The 17,470-nt window shown below is 38.4% G+C and overlaps 1 protein-coding gene across 7 annotated transcripts in view; it reads right to left on the minus strand.

Moving 5' to 3' along the window:
• Positions 1 to 335: 335 nt before the first annotated feature.
• The window catches only part of LOC149807837 (receptor-type tyrosine-protein phosphatase alpha-like), a 156,587-nt gene continuing 139,452 nt past the window's right edge, over positions 336 to 17,470 (minus strand). For all 7 annotated transcript variants that reach the window (XM_089971307.1, XM_089971323.1, XM_089971326.1 and 4 more), the window contains 4 exons: positions 5,212 to 5,340; positions 4,530 to 4,678; positions 3,661 to 3,796; positions 336 to 2,699 (listed from right to left, as the gene is read on the minus strand). In XM_089971307.1, the coding sequence (XP_089827433.1) occupies positions 2,619 to 2,699; positions 3,661 to 3,796; positions 4,530 to 4,678; positions 5,212 to 5,340 (495 nt within the window). In that variant the 3' untranslated portion in view covers positions 336 to 2,618. The remainder of the gene's footprint in view (positions 2,700 to 3,660; positions 3,797 to 4,529; positions 4,679 to 5,211; positions 5,341 to 17,470) is intronic.

A 17,470-nucleotide genomic window follows, 5' to 3' on the forward strand; every position in this document is an offset into this window, starting at 1 on the left:
GGATTCATGTTTATTAATCACGGTCATTTATTTGTAGCACGGGAATATGACAGGGGGTATAAAGTTAGTTATTCCTAATAAGATAAAAAAAAAATTGAAGACATTTATATCGGACTACTAATGTTCTTGAACTCATACTGTCCTGGTTGAGCGACATACATGTGGACGTGCTTGCATAGAAGAAATCTTTTCATCACACACACACACACACACGCATATATATATATATATATATATATATATATATATATATATATATATATATATATATATATATATATATATATATATATATATATTGTGTTTTTATTTTCTAAAGAAAAATAACGCTGGAATTAAAAAAATGCAATGGATTTATTCAGTATTTATATAAGATAATTACAGTACAGTAATTTCATAAACAATTGAGTAATGGTACATAAATCAACGAGCATGCCTATCATTTCTGATACATACAAATAATGTCTTTTGAATACAACAGTTTGGAAAGGAAACTAAATCATGCACACAAAACGTCAATAGAGTAAACACACTAATCCGACTTAATGAACGCAATATTGTTGTTCTGAAGTATTGAAATCGTCGTGAAATGAGATGTGACATAATTATTTGCAGATACTTTTGTCAGGATAATGAGTTATCCGAGATCAAATACTAGAACATATATATTAAAAAGGTCTTTCACTCATAAAGGAACACACACACACACACACACACACACACACACACACACACACACATGTATTATATTTATAGTGTTTTTATTTTGTAAAGAAGAATAACGTTGGAATTAAAAATTGCAATAGATTTATTAGAACCTTATATAAGATAATTACAGTACACTAATTTCATAAACAAATGAGTAATAGTTCTTAAATCAACGAGCATGCCTATCATCTCTGGCTCATACAAATAATGTCTTTTGAATACAACAATTTTAAAAGGAAACTAAATCGTGCACACAAAACGTTAAAGAGTAAACACAATACTCATATTATATAAACGAAACTGTTTTTCTGAAGTACTGAAATCCTTGTGAAATTAGATATAATTATTTATATATGCTTTTGTCATGAAAATAAACTATACGAGAGCAAATACTAGAACAGAGATATTAAACAATTGCCCGTATAATATACACGCCACATCACTAAAGAAAGTAGAATATAGTGTAAAAGTTTGCAAATAAGAGCATTATTTAATTTATTGAGATGTGCATCATTGTTCAATTACGGATTTCTTTTACACCCTAATGACACTTATACATCAACATTTACATGTACAGAATTGATCTGAACATTTTTCAGACGTAAATGTTACAGAAACAAAAGCATCCATCTGGCTTACATGTTTAGAACTAACTATACTGTATTTTATTCGCTCTACGTTTACTCATTTAAAATGTATTATAATTGAGAGTCATTTCACTAAAATGATAAGGAAATCGTAATAAACGACAAACGTCCAGAAAATATCTGCAACTTGAATCCTATAAACGCATCGGGAAAAGTGCATTCCATTGGCTTGATTTAGCCCCACTCTTAACAGTCTTATGAAATCACATCTAATGACATATCACAAATCTCAAGTGGACATTGTACAGCATTTCCTATAGCAATGATGACATGCAAAGTATCATATAATTAAATTCAATACACAATGTTGCTTTATCACTGTTCATTAATATACTGATAATGCTATTATTTTTTTAAGGAGCGATTTTGGTAACAAATAGCTGATTCTCGAATCAAGGTGAGGATTTGCAATAATTTCGGCTGATATTTAGCGTCTTTGCGATAAACATAACTAACAGAATATCACTGTCGCAATAATGCATTAATCACATGACCTCTAACATCCTGTATACAGGTCAGTAATACAAGTTATAACAAAATTAGATGTATCTTTTCAATTAAATACAGGACACAGCAGGTATATGACTGCATGCAAGTTTGCACATTTGTTAAATCTAATATACTGGATATTACCGAAAGCTCGAGATTATAAAACAGAATTAGCCACAGCTAGAAACTCTAATGCTATATAACTTTTTCTCAGGATTCACCATAGCTAACAATACAAGCATAATACATATGATAAAAGCTAAACGACTATACATGATTATATATTGACAACTATTACACTTATGATTTAGTGAGTAAACGGGTTTACTAGAAAGCACAAAAATAGACGATTTCATGTCATTTCCACAACTGAACTTGGAAAGACTGGAATTCTTGATTTTAAATGTACCACTGACTAGACAAGATCTAAAACAGACACGAATTCGCAAGTCACGCGAACTAATCTGCTAATTAAGTCTTGCCATTTTGGTATTTGTATGTAGATGGATGTAAACGTAATTTTGCTTTTACATAAATCCTACAATGTTTATATTCTTTTGTCAATTATAGACTCTAATGTCAGTCACTATAATTAACTGCAATAATGGTAACAGTCAATAAACAAAGTTAACTAGAACTTAAATACATTTTCAACTGAATGTATACATTATATAACTACTTGTGTGGATTTTAATAACCACGTTCTAAGCTAGGGAATAGAGGTTATTAATATGAGGCGTGTTCTATTTATATTGACACGTGCATAAGTCTTATTCACAGTCCTGTGAAATTGGAATAGGTGTCAAACTGATTCAGATAGGCCAACATAGCGTCGTAACAGAACTTGAACTGATCCTGGAATAGATGAATAATACAATAAACATAACTAATATGAACAATATGACCAACCATGAAGTGTATGCCATATTTGTAGCCACTTAAAAGACTTCAAATGCCATTCGGTGTATTAAGCAGTTACTTTTATATTATGTAGAAATTTACGATGGTTATGGTAGAGACCAAAATTTGATCTTCATCACCACTGCATGTATTTTGAAAAAAAAAAACTGTTCTTTAACCAGCTCGATTTATTATTTTTAATTCATTCTAGATATTTCAGCTTCTTCCAAATTTGGACTGTTTACGCAATTTATAATTTTTTTCATTGGCTGGGACTGATATCGTTGTTTGTCTAGAAGATAGAAAACCCCAGTAATTGTAGTTTAAGTTGGTTATTCAAACACAAATATTGGATTCAGCTTCTTAAAGCTACAAAATGTGTGCAGTTGTACGTATTATTCAACTGAATTATCGCGATCATAAATATGAATATGAATGTCTTGAGGCTATCATTGTCAACGTACTTATTATCGTACACGACATCCTTATTACCGCTATTACAGTGCAATACACTTACTACTAGATAACAATCACATTCAATTTGTTCCAGGATAGGTTTTGTAATTGTGTTCAACACTCCAACAGATTAGGGAATTTATAATCTTGACCTTGTTTTAAGTGAGCGAGAAGGCATATTCATTTGTGCTTTTTCAGGTAATCCTTAAATTATAATTGTCTTAACAGATCTTACTATCTTACAAGATCATTAACATCTCGATTCCTAAAGTCTGGTGAAAATACATTTCCTTGACTAAATTATTGTAATAATTGCAAGATAATTCATATTTCTCGAGCTATAAGGGATCAACAACTTTAGTTTGCATTTATATATCCTAAAGAATGTTTACTAGCTCACTGATTAGTAATTTAAAAATAAAATGATTGTTCAAAAGCTAATAAAGATAACGCATCTTACCACATTTGGAATGATCTGAGGTCTTCGACTTCTCATCTGTTTAATTATTTGTTCCACAGCAACATCCTGCTCGATTTTGGTCCGTTCTAACAAGGCGGCAATCACACAGAACAAGCCACTTTTTTCAGCGCCGTTCCTGGTTCAAATCATAGTGCATTGTATATATTTCATTTGTAACGTAAAAGGATCAATTTGATGTTTAAGGAATGTGAGAACCATTTGGCCGAAAATAAATCGCATACAAACCACTTCTACATACATTATTATTCTTCCGGGGTTGGTTTGTAAACAGAATAGTTGTTTTCGGTGATCTGCAACATCTAGATTTAATTAGGAAATACATAATCGCTTACATTGTTCAATACTATTTAATATAATTTTCTACCTGTGTTAAAATATGCAGGTAAGTGGTAGTTATTGACCTTGTTAAGATATATCTGGTCTTCCGCGTACACCTATATTATCACACGATCTACCTACAAAGGATATTAACGCAAAGATAATATTTCAAATATATCTTTAATATAAGGTGCTGTTTCAGTTTATACCTGCATTATCAAATAATCTATCAAATAAAGATCTTAATCCTACAATATTCATAATTGTGTTGTTATAAATTTGTCAGTGTTCAATGTCGTCGGAATAAATAACAAAACATAAAAGGAACATATTAATACACGATAATGTATGGTCGGTTGTATATAACAAATTGCTATGTACCTCTTTGTGAATTAGTCCAGAAATGAGAAAAATAAGAATGAAAGCGGTTAAGAGATATGAGTTTTGCTGCATGAGTTTGTATGCAGCAAACACTGGCTGGGTTATTACTGCCAGTATAAAACTTATATAAGACGTAATAGTAATATTACATGCAGTGAACAATAATAGGTTTGCTGCCTGATTCTTGCTGCCATTTCTCTATAAGATCAATCTGCTTCAACATTGCGGTCGGTGACATGGGGACAGGCTTTCCATCTTCCCAGTAGGCAGCTCTGCTTAAACGGACCCTCCGACGCTGCTAAAATGCCAATACATATTTAAAGTACACACATTATTAAGAAGAATAAGGAATTAATATATATATATGTATATGTATATATATATATATATATATATATATATATATATATATATATATATATATATATATATATATATATATATATATATATATATATATATATATATATATATATTAAAGACACACTCTTAGAATTGTTTTAAAATGATCCCGAAATTCTAGACAAATTGAAAACCAGTTGTATGGAGTCATACAAAGTAATGACAATTTGCTTTCTATATTCTGCTCCTTTTATAGCTCGCTATTATGATACAATTACTAAAGCGTATATTGTTCCATTAGTATGTAGCAGAGATGTGTTAACTTTGATAGCACACATGGAGGATGTAAAGAAAAAAACGTTCGAGTTAGATGAATTTGATATTTATTTTTATTGTATTGCCATATTTTAAATTGTTCTGGTCAAGACGTTGTAATTTGAACATCACGAATGTGGTGATGCTAATAAAATGTGTCTTCAGTTTACTGACCTCTTCTTGGTATTGCAGTAGCATAGTATAATTTGTACAAATGTCATCACAGGATTTACTTTCAAGAGTGATTCTGAAGGATCCTATCTCTAACATTTTGTTGTCCTCTGTCCAGTAGCGTTCATTTTCCTTAAAAAGAAAATGTGACACTTACAGGAAACATTAGTGGCATAAAAATCTTTAACACATTTCATGTTCATTTTAGTAATGGTTTTAAATATCAACCATATACACAGAAAGTTATTTAAAAAGTAAGAATGACAATGATTACTTGTCATATTCCACTTTGCTTTTTCAGCTATATTTGTCATTGTGATTAACCATGCTATCTGTCATAAAAAAAACATATAGCCTTGATTATAATATAATACTGATGACAGCGATACATATACTCCCTTGTCCTTCTTCTTGAACTATTAGCAGCTGTCTCTACTACTTAAACAAGTTTGTATATTTTGTGGTTGTATTTAAATATTAGCTTCGTTAATTATAAATGGGATCACACAAACACACACACGAGCACAGACACACCCACTCCCGCAGCGAAAGACTGTACAATTTTTTATCAATATTATTTAGCCTTCGAAAAGCAAAGTTAACTATATATTTTAATATATTAAATTAGCCTTAGATGAGAGTGAACTTTAATAATAAAATCATAGAACCATACAAATCATTTGCATCACATGAGACATCAATGTCACTGACAAGAGAAGTAATATACTGTTATAAATCCAGGCTTGCGTAAACCACTTTACCAGCAAATTAAGCAGCAGAGGGGGCGAATCCGACATTTTGTCCAATCGTCATTTGGCTTAATTAATACTTTCTGCAACTCAACGATCTAGTGTCGTCAGCGCCTGCTAAAAAAAAAAACGACGTCGTCGTCGGGGGATCGTCCAATCGTCATTTGGTTTAATTAATACCTTCTGCGCGCCGATCCCCAGCGTCGTCAGCGTCCGGTAAACACATCGACGACCGCGTCGATGTCATCGCCCCCTCTGCTGCTAAGGAGTTATTTACAATGAGGGTCTTTATGATCTTACAAACATAGTGATCACTAACTCCTCCTCTTGTAGATCAATTAGGTTATTTGACTGATCGGTAAGTCTAAAATTAATTCTCGTTAAAAACCGATCATGGCATCGCATATAGACCGGATTAATTGGACTCTCAACGATTAAAAATCCCGGAGGGGCTGTTGGTGAAAATGAATAAAGGATATACCCCTGTTGAGTTTGATTTGATTGCTTGGTATCTCCCTGGTAACTCCCTTCGATAACATCGCACACTAGATTGATTGCTATCACCGATGCGATATTTACGTTGTACGGGGCAATATGCCTACCATCATCTCCCTTATCGTGTTTGATGATATAAGTTGATGGACTGAGAAAATCATTAAGAGACTTTCTTAGTTCTGGCGCGTTGTATCCTGGAAACCTGAAATCGGGTAAATAGGCTTCTGCGATATTATACTCGGTTAGGAATCGTTGTTTATTATCATCGCTGTTATCGGATATTGTCCCGACGATTCGTTCATTGATATATTCCATGTCTGATATAAGTTGATTTAACACCTCAACGTGTTTTTGTGCTTTTGTTTCCCGTAGCTGTTCTAGTTGTGATTGGTAATAACGATTAATCTCGGCAAACGCATCAGTGATATCATTTAAACCAACTGTGGTCGACGCGAACAATTTAGGAGTTTTCTTATACGGAAACTCCCATTGCATGGTATTCCTGTCTCGAAATATAAACTTGCTGGGTAATAACGCGCCTTTTATAATAGACCAATCAATTCGATAATCGGGATTAATCTCATGATACGATTGCTTGTCCGCGGGGATTTTATGAGGTGGATTCTTAGGCCATCCTAGTATGGTTCTTATTGAACTGTTATAAATATCAACCATATACCCCGGTGTGCTTATTTCAATCGTCGACGATAACGTCGGTTCATGAACCGTAATAGCGATTTTTGATTCTTTTCCTGTGATCGATTTTATCCTGCGTTGAAATTCTTTATTGATTTGCTCTATTTGGTATGACCCAGTTGGTATTGTAACCTCCTCCCAGTCTGGGGTCCCATCGGGTTTATTTGTCCGTGCAAAAACCAGCGAGTTATTAGGTTGTTGTCCGTTAAATGCATCCGCTCGAATATTAGGCCAACTGTGATATATTCGCAATTTTGCCAGCGCTATTTCCTTCACTGGAACCGGCGATGGGAAGTTCACACTGAATTCGGGTTTCGTTGACGTTATCGATATCATATTTGTTTGTACCGGAGTGGTGTTCTCCGCGATCCGTTGAAGCAACTGAAACCCTTCGGGGTTCAGCGACATTATTATTATTCGTTGTTTTTAGTGTTTAATATTAATAACCAGAGCCCATTGAAGTGGTTCCGGCTTCCAGTTGAAAATCCTCGATTTTTGACATCGCGGAGCTGTACAACTGGACCATCGTGGAGAATTCAACATCGGATACGAACAAATTATCAATCGACAACGAGATCAACCCGGATAATTTCGAGTACGCGTCGGATACTATTTGATGTTTTACTGTATACTCGTTGAGTTTTTTCTGAAAACACGATGATATCTTCCTAGTGATTGCGTTGGCGACTCCAGCAACTGTTGTCATTGCGGAGATAGCGATTGGAACAGCGATCGGGGCTATCGTGGTCACCGTGGATAAAATAACACCGGTACCGGCTACTATACCTGACACCGAGTACACGACCGCGTCGATGGCGGTTATTTTTCGGCGGTATTTTTTTATTTTTACACGGTATTGTTCGGAAAGCGTTTTCAAGTTCGCGGAGAACTCTTTTGCGGTATCGAATCGATATTGATGTGACGTTGGTGATACCTCTGATTCAATTACCCTGGTGGTCATTTTTATTTTAAAAGAGCTAGTGTTTTTAATTACTTAGATCCACTGCAAATTCCACATACCATGTAATGTTTGCCCCGGCTAGATTTCCATCAACGGCATAAATTGTAAACTGTTCAGTTGCGTTCCTGTCTATAATTGTTGATATTGTATTGTTAAACCCGGATGAACTCGACGATAATATATTAAACTGCATGATTGAAACCAGTGTCAATCGATAAATGCCCTTAACAGTTGCGGTAATATTTACTGTATTCTGTGTAGGAGTCCAATCGAATGATCCATGCCGAATTGTGTATACCATGTTGATGATGTTCTCATGAGGGGTTTTTATTTTTTCGAATTGCTCTGCTACTCTCGGTAGTCCGTCTTTAATCGCTTCAACATCAGTTTTGATTGTTTCTATTCTTCGCAAATTCGCGTTTATATTATTCTTGTTCGCTGCAACATCAGTTTTGATTGTTTCTATTTCCCCTGTATTCTCGGTCATACTTTTTTTGTTCGCTGCAACATCAAGTTTGATTGTTCCTATTTCATATGGATGCACGTCTATGCCTTTTTTGTTCGCTGCAACATCAGTTTTGATTATTCCTATTCCCCGCCAATACGCGTCTACATTTTTTTTGTTCGCTTCAATATCAGTTTTGATTGTTCCTATTTCCCGCCAATACGCGTCTACACCCTTGCTGTTCATTTTAACATTATCTTTGATTATTAATATTTCCTGTTCATGCGCGTCTATATTCCCTTTGTTCGCTTCAATATCATTTTTGATTGTTCCTATTTCCCGCCAATACGCGTCTACACCCTTACTGTTCATTTTAACATTATCTTTGATTATTAATATTTCCTGTGTATGCGCGTCTACATTATTTATGATAGTTGCAACATTAGTTTTGATTGTTTCTATTTCCCGTCCATGCCCGTCTACATTATTTATGATCGTTGCAACATTAGCGCCGATTATTTCTATTCCCGTTCATGCGCGTCTACACTCCTTTTGTTCGTTGCAACATCAGTTTTGATCGTTTTTATTTCCTGTCCATACGCAGTGATATCATTTATAGTTGTTGTAATCTCATCCAGCTTGGTATTTTTTTTGCCAAAGAATTTATCAAAGTTGTCATCGATCCTGTTAACATTTTTTCGTAACGTGTAAAATTGGCCCGACAGCGTCGTAAACTCCAAAATAGTATTTTTTATTGTTGCAAGATTCGGTTCGGTCACCGTCGGGGTCCCAAAAAAACTAGCGGTAGTGAGTTGTATATCGGTGACAGATTTTATCACCTCGGTGGCAGATTTATTCACCCAAGCGTCACGTTCGGTCACTGATCTATCTAACCTTATAAAACCGTCTTTGACTAATGTTATCGTCGATAGATGTTCACCCGGTTTGAGTCGTCCGTCGCCGGTATACAACGCGATAGTGTCCTCGGCGGCATTACGCTGTCGTATTAAAACGTCATCCAGCGACACATTACTGGATTTCAATTTACCCTGGCGGTCTTGAAATACAACTATTTCACCTGGGTCAACACTTGTTAGATTCAACGTATCAGCGATTTCATCCTCGATTAGTTTTTTTATGTCGGCGGCGGCCGTTTCCGTGGATTCTTTCAGCGCCGAAACCGGTCGTCCCCAGATATCAATCATTATTATTGTAAATGTTATTCTCTAAAATCCGTTGAGCTTCTACGACCCCACTAGTGTATTCGTTTACAACCACATGAGGTGGTTTTCGCGATGATGAAATCGCCGCAAGTACGTTCAATACCTCACGGCCACATATCGGTGGGTCGCTTAATCGCTGTGTTGGCAGAGTGGAATAAAAAACCCGGGCTGAACACGCCCGGGCTGAACACGCCGGACATACCGCGTGAATTCGTTCGGCGGGGCTAACCCGTATGAATCAAAATAGACGATCGCGCGCGGATCAATCGCGTACGCAACCCAATGAGTTCCCGCTCCGGAGGACCCATCGAGGTTAATTATGCCGGTTTCAATATTCCTTGGTGCCGCCGGTAATTGATCCCTCATAAAAACACCCCTGAAGTTTTTTATCGCTAGCGCGTTTGCGGCGTCTATTAAATCAAAATTAGACATGGGAGTCATTGACTCCTGCGTTAATAAACGGTTCCCGGTAGTCTAAGACCCTTTCCCGAGTACCATGAATACGGGGTTCCCGGTAGTCTTAGACCCTTTCCGGCTACGGGTCGTTTTTTTTTTTGTAGCCTTTCCCGGTTGCCTTCTTCAATGCCATTCCCGCCGCGGTACCAACGGCCCCCAACGCCGCCGCCTTAGCCACTGCTGGTGCGGCCGCGGCAATTAATGCCGGAATCGCAGCTAACAGCGGAAATATCCCACCGGTCTTTTCCATGTTTTTAATCGCTGCGGCTGAAAAATCTATTTGAACACCCTTTTTATTCTTCATCGCATTATTGAAATGTTTTATTTGACGCGCCGTCAACGATATCTTATGATTACCACCCGCCATCTGTGACGGCTTCAGCGTTATTGTGGCCCCGCATTGTTTAGCCGACTTTGATCGTAATTTCTTGACTTGACCATCAGTCAACTCTACACTGGCGACACTATACGACATTTTATTGTAAACGCGTTTGTGCTTTCAATTACATGTTTTCCACTGGCGCATCAACGATTCTCATTCGTCCACCAACGCCTTCTAGCAGCATTGATTTATCGCTGAGAATGACAGCAACCGCTCTATAATTGGCACCACCCGGGGCTATACGAGCTCGGAAGTGTATATCAACGACGGATTGTCTCGTTAAATCAAGATGTTCCAACGAAAAATAATAAATCGGATACAGGTTTTTAAAATCAAATTGTGATATTTGCAAACCAGTGTCGACGTTTTGATCACGACCCATATATGACAGCAATCGATGATACACACGTGCGATATGGTTGTCGCCGTAATTAAGCTGTATATCCTCGGATGGTTCCTGTTGTCCGTTTATTCTCAGCGAAACATCCCTGACTCCTAATTGATCAAATATCATATGGCTGTGTTCTTGACTGCCCAATCGTTCCCTATTCTGTAGCGCTATGAATATATGACGCGGGGCTGAAACACCCTGTTTTGATGCCAGGTGCCATGTAAACGTATCGACGACGTTATCCTCTTTAGCATCAGTTGTTACCGCTAGCCAACTCAACAACGATTTCCCCCCCCCCCCGTTCCATAAATGCTAACAATCGTGCTTCCGTGGTAACTGATGGAGTCAGCACCGGCATCCACAATGCCATTTTAGTTAAAATGACTTTACCGGCAGCGACGCCAGCAGCACGCCATATTGCATTGTTATCATCGCCCCTTCGCGTTAGCGCGATTGTATGCTTAGCCCCATAGATAACCTTCCTGACATTTCTGCAGAATCCAAATATGTGATGGAGTGGAATCGCGCATGAAAACTTTCGGCGTGGTCTTTGCAACATTGTTACTCGTGCTGCGAATCCCGTATTGTAATTATCGTTAAGACTTTTCATAATATTGAACTCAGCGCCCGGTCTTGCCCTGCGGTCTGGATTGGCTGCTTCAGCTTGATTAGCAAATGCGGTATCTCTTTCCGCCAGCACGTTGACGTACTGAAGATGATCAGCGTTATCGGTGGAGTCCTTTGGAAACATCATAGATGGGCCCGCCGATCTTGTATAATCATCCGAGTATCTCGCTAACCCAATTATCGTTGTTGCAACATCAACCTCGCGTTCTATTGATTCAATTTCTCGCCCGTCAATAAGATATCTGGCGCTCTCAAATAACGCCATGATACCGTTGTTGACAAAGCCAACTCGAACACGATTGTCATCTGCGTATGGTGCATTATCGGCAGCATTTGTCACGAGTTCTCCCTCGATTTCGATAAACGCTTCACACGGCAGAAAATATTTACTGGTATCTTGGACTTGAAGTTCAATTCGCGATCGTTGTTCGGGTTGTGCTGCATAATAAGAATAATATTGATAATCACGGACAGAATCATCCCTGCGCACTGGGGCGTCCATATCAAACGCGGGATCAGCGGTACGCGCAAACATTTTATTATTTATCATGTTGATGTTTTCAATTGCGATTTTTTCGTCGTAAATTCTTTGAATTCTGTTTAAGACCACTCCCCCGCTATTGCGTTCATGAGCGCGTTGGTTGACGCATCGGCGGATGACTGAGCCGCCAACGACTCTAATTTTTCTTCCACGGCGTTATTTATTACTTTACTGACATTTGCAGGCATCACTGTCATTGATGGCATCACCGGTGGTTTCTGTTTTCTTTTTCTCACCAATGACATTAGTTTGTCCCGCGCGGCTGAAAGCGCCTTTCCGGCAACATCTCCAATGGCACTAATACCCTTATCACGAATAACATCAATAGCCTTCATTCCTAATTGTTTGGCTAACGGCGCTACTTTTGGAGCCATTCTTGTAAATAACCCCGCAATGGTGCTACCGAGACCATCTCCATAGTACGCGCGGTAAACAGGCAATCGCGAGTTTACCACGTAGACGAGTACTGGTTTATCATGGTTGTAGTGTATGATCATCCTTATTAAAAACACCAGTTTTCCAATTAATCATCCACGAGCTCGTCTATGAGCGTTCGATATGCATTAATGTCCATAATACCGACCGCAAATAAACGCTTGCAAATATCAGCGGCCTCATTGATTATTTCCGGAGAGTTATTTCCGGCTCGTTTTCCTCCGATTAGTACCTCTAGCCGTGATATATCACTGAGAACACTACCAGGACAGGTAACGCTGTAGGATTCTTTACCAACAGAGTATCCTTTTCCTTTATTTGGTTTTGCCTTTTTAACCCTATCGAGGAATGCTTTGTAATCGGGATCACCACGTGGTATCGAATTCTTATGTTTACTCGCTAAATACACCATTCTTGTCCATTTTTCCGTCGAATTTACACTTTCCTCGTAACCGCTATTGACATACTTATCTCGAGGCTTCTTATCAAGGTTTGCAACAGTAAATTTAAATAATTCTTCATCGCCGTCGAGGGCTCTAATTTGATCTATTGCGGACTTTGTAAATACGTTACGGGGTATATTCTCCTTTTTCTTTTTTTCTTCCGGTGCTTCTTCTTCCGGTATTTCTTCCGGTATTTCTTCTTCTGGTTCTTTCGCAGTAGCACCTAGTTCTTCCTCGTCGGCCATTGTAACATAAGGTTCTTGTGGTTCGGTTATAGCGAGTGGTGGTGGCCTCCGTGTTGTAGCAGCCGCTATTTTTGCAGGGAGTGTTTCTAAAGACCTTTTTGTTTGTTTTGTCTCTGCCGCTATCTTTTCAAGCGCACCAAGAACGGGTACAGTTGCCGCCGTAACATCTTTGGTCGCTTTAGTTACCGGGGCAAATAACTGTTCACTTCCAACAGCAAAATCAGTTTGCATTTGTTGCCGCGTTTGAAGTTTCTCTCTCACTCTGTCTCGTAACGGTATGAACTTTTTAAGCGCCGCTAGCCGCTCTCTGGCTAGCCGAGTAGTAAGTGATTCGCCTACCATTATTGCAATTGCTCCGCAATTTCCAATTTCTCGCCGAGTGTGCCATCGGAGGCTCCGTCTATAATCCTTCTAATGTTTTTGATCTTACTAGAAATCTCCCGGCGTCGTTCATAAACACGTCCAAGTTTTTTTCGTATTATTTCAACGGCAGTAAATAGTCCAATGAATGCATTTGTGTCATTGTGGTACAAGTTTTCATTAATCGTATGTTGTAATCGTTTTATAAAAAAGTACTCGCGGGCCAGGGTAAAACGCCCCCGTTTCGATTGTTCGTTAATAATCTCATAATCGGATAATATTTTTTCGCTGTCGAGACCATCAGATAATTCAATTCCTTGATTTTTTAATTTTGAAATCTCGGCTAATATATTATTGATGTCTTCGATATTCATTATTCTTACAGAACATCTTGTTTTTAAATAAAAAAAAATTATTTTACAAAATGAACCCCCGTGTATCAACCCCGAGGTGTGTTAACCGTAGAATAATTCATTTTCTTCCGGAACAGACGCGTTCACATCGTACTGCGGGCATACAAATATCAAAATATCTACTGGCTTCATTCATCGACTGAAATATTTTTTCTTCGTGCGTTGTTGTATCAAATGACTTTACGGGTTTTGCTTTCTTTGGGTATTTACCAGTTTGGCCTTTTTTGACATTCTGACTTTGCGAGATAGCTTGTAGGTTTATAAGAGAATTATCAGTCTTATTATTATTAATATGATCAATCACAAGCCCATTCTCGATTAATCCGTTAAATGCTTCAAATACCATCCTATGAACATAATAATTCTTCTTTCCGGCACTAAACATCAAATACCCCTGATTATTTACGGTACCAACCGGCCTCTTCAGTCTGCGGTTTCTGACAACGCCGTCGCGAGATGCCTCGTAATTGACGAGCACAGGGTGAGGTCTGAACTCTTGGTCCATTTGTATAATAATACTACTTGTCTAATTTATTATTTGGTTTAATTATAAATCTTTCAACGTAGTCTTGGGGGGTTTTGATGACGAAGTCGGCGGTGGGGTCAATGACGGCGTTTTTAATTCGCTTGTCGTAATAACGTTTTAACTCTCTGTATCGCTTTCCGCCACAATTAATACACAACTGCGATTTTCCTCTTACACCAACGTAACAAACCAAGCACGGGAGGGGGCCAAGAGAACCATTACGAACGCTTTGTAAATGATACCCGCAGAATTCACCTCTGCATGATTTATTGCACGGGGTTGTCGACCCAATCATCAACCATTTGCATTTATTCATTATACTATATTCTTTTATTTAAATACTTGTTTTAATTATATGGATGAATTTGAGAGATTAGCAGCAATTAAGCCCTGGAAAAATATTAGGTTTAATCTCGATAGAGTCCTCAAGGACGTACCAAAAGCGTTAATAAACGATAAAACCCTGTTGAGTAAAATACGCGATTGTATCAATGAATTCAAGCGTGATGGTGCATCTCATAGTTGGTCAACATTTCGAATTGATGGCGTTGTTGATGCTACCATGAACGACAACCGCGCGGCAACGATAATATCACAACTTGACGGTAAAAGGTATTTCTTCAGAGTAAAATTCATTGTCCGGGTGGAATCAGGTGATTGGATCATACGTGATAAATTTGAACCAGTTCTCAGCGACAAGAAAACAGTCACTGTCAGCCGCGACTCCAAGCCGGGGTTGTTAACCGGAATTGACAAACCATACTATGACCGAGCGTATCCTGAAACAGCAGTTGTTTATGGAATATACCCGTTAAATAAGAAACCTGATATCGGAAAACTGAAACCAATGAGACAGTCAACGGGGATAAATTGTGTAGCAGAACGAGTAATAGAGCATTTTACAAATGCATGTCGAGGAAACAAATTGACTGATTTACGACGTAGCAAAATCAACCAGTGGGAACTAACCGTAAAAGAGCGTGGAGCAACCATCAGCGACATAGCGAGATTAGAAACATCGCTGAGATTTCCAATAACCGTTACAACGATAACCGGTGAAGTATTATACGAATCGAAGTATAAATCAAATGGGGCCCCAATCAAAATTATTGATCATAACGAACACGCATGGACGCCCGCGATCACAATATTTCCACGGGATAGAACAGTAAAGTATATCCCGGGGGAATTTATGCAAGATGGTTTTCTCGCGGAGAGGAAACTATTTGATGCTATTGCTTGTTTGTGTAAAAACGACCCTGTATCAGTGTGGTTACTTCGCAGCGCTGAAAACGATGCGGATACCTTTGATCAGTTTGTAAGACCAAACGGCGAATTATATCGCACTGAAGCATTTCACAACAGGATGAAAAAAACCGCCATAGAATTTGAGGAGCATGATGAACAACTGCTAACAAATTGTTTTACGATTCCATCGGTTGTAGCTCATGTTGCAGCAAGGAAAAATGCGTGGAGACCAACGCGCAGGGAATTTCTACCAGATGTACAATCCAGTTGTTTGGAATATTATCACGGTGGACTATGGAACACTGAATACAACCGCGACGCTATGATCTCGGTTGATATGGTTGCCTGTTATCCAGCGAGTTTTCTCGGGTATGGATCCGCCGCTGAGTATTTCAAACGATTTGGACACCCCAGACATGAAATGACTCGTGTTGCTATTAATGGACCACTGCCTAATTTTGATTTAACCGGATTCGCTCGCATAGTATCATTTGAGTTCGCGGCAGGACTTCATCACTGTTGCTAAATTTGGATCGGTAGACACATGGCTGAAAAGAAGTGGTTACCAATAGCGCTGCTACGGTATATGATTGATTGTAGCATGCTTGTATCGTTGATTGTCAGCGACGCGATTATATCATACCGGGCGCAGACTGAAGTCTGGTTACCAGAACCAGAGCGTCTAGATAGCATAATTGACGAGTCCAGAAAACACATTGATGCCGACGAGGAATATATCATCGAATGGTCCAGGAGAATATTCAACCAACGAAACCGCGAGGCAAAAGATCTCGGTAGAAGAATAATTGGTAAGTTCACACAAGGTGGAAAAAACTGCGACTACAAACGATATTGCTCACGGCTGATTATAGATGACGCAGAATATGATTTCGTAATCAAGGACGCAGTGGCAAAAAATAGATACGCGAACTGTGAAGCAGCTTTCTTGTCCAATGGAACAAGGTTGGGTACAGTTGTTACCTACAGCGATGGAGACAGCCCAGCATACCCGCATTTGAGGGCATCTATGCTGGGTTATGCCGCTATCAATTTCTTCTCGATGATAAATAGATTTCCCGACACCTCGGTTAGAGTAGCCGTTGATTCATTTTATATAGACGTAAAGTATGAGGGGAACGTAGCCGAGTTTACTAGTCCGGACGAGAGTTGGGGTACATGGAGAATTAAAAATGAAATACGACGCGATTATTCCCCGTCAGCAGATGTCACCGTTGAGAACGACTACTTACGCGGTGATAAATTGTCAGAATGGTCTAATGCACCACCGTGTTCTGATCCAATTTGTAGACACAAGACGGTTTATTTAAGCGGCTGTGGCGGGTCAGGAAAGACGACTCGGGCAATTGAATTATTTCGAGCGCGGGCAAGTATAATCGTGCTTACACCGACCCATAGACTAGCGCGAGAGATAAAACAACGAAATGTTGACGCCGTTACTTATCACAGCTTTTTTCGATACAGCAGCAGTGAGTGGACTCCTGATCGAATGGGCGAAAAATTTATTCCTGAGGTTATCATCTGGGATGAGATATGTACTGTTTCGTTAGATGTTTTACAAATGTTTCTTGATTGGTTGTTGCTCGCGAATACAGCGGTAATCATGTG

The sequence above is a fragment of the Sinohyriopsis cumingii genome, chromosome 1, assembly GCF_028554795.1.
Source record: "Sinohyriopsis cumingii isolate HCF-2022 chromosome 1, ASM2855479v2, whole genome shotgun sequence".
In the NCBI taxonomy this organism is placed as follows: domain Eukaryota; kingdom Metazoa; phylum Mollusca; class Bivalvia; order Unionida; family Unionidae; genus Sinohyriopsis; species Sinohyriopsis cumingii.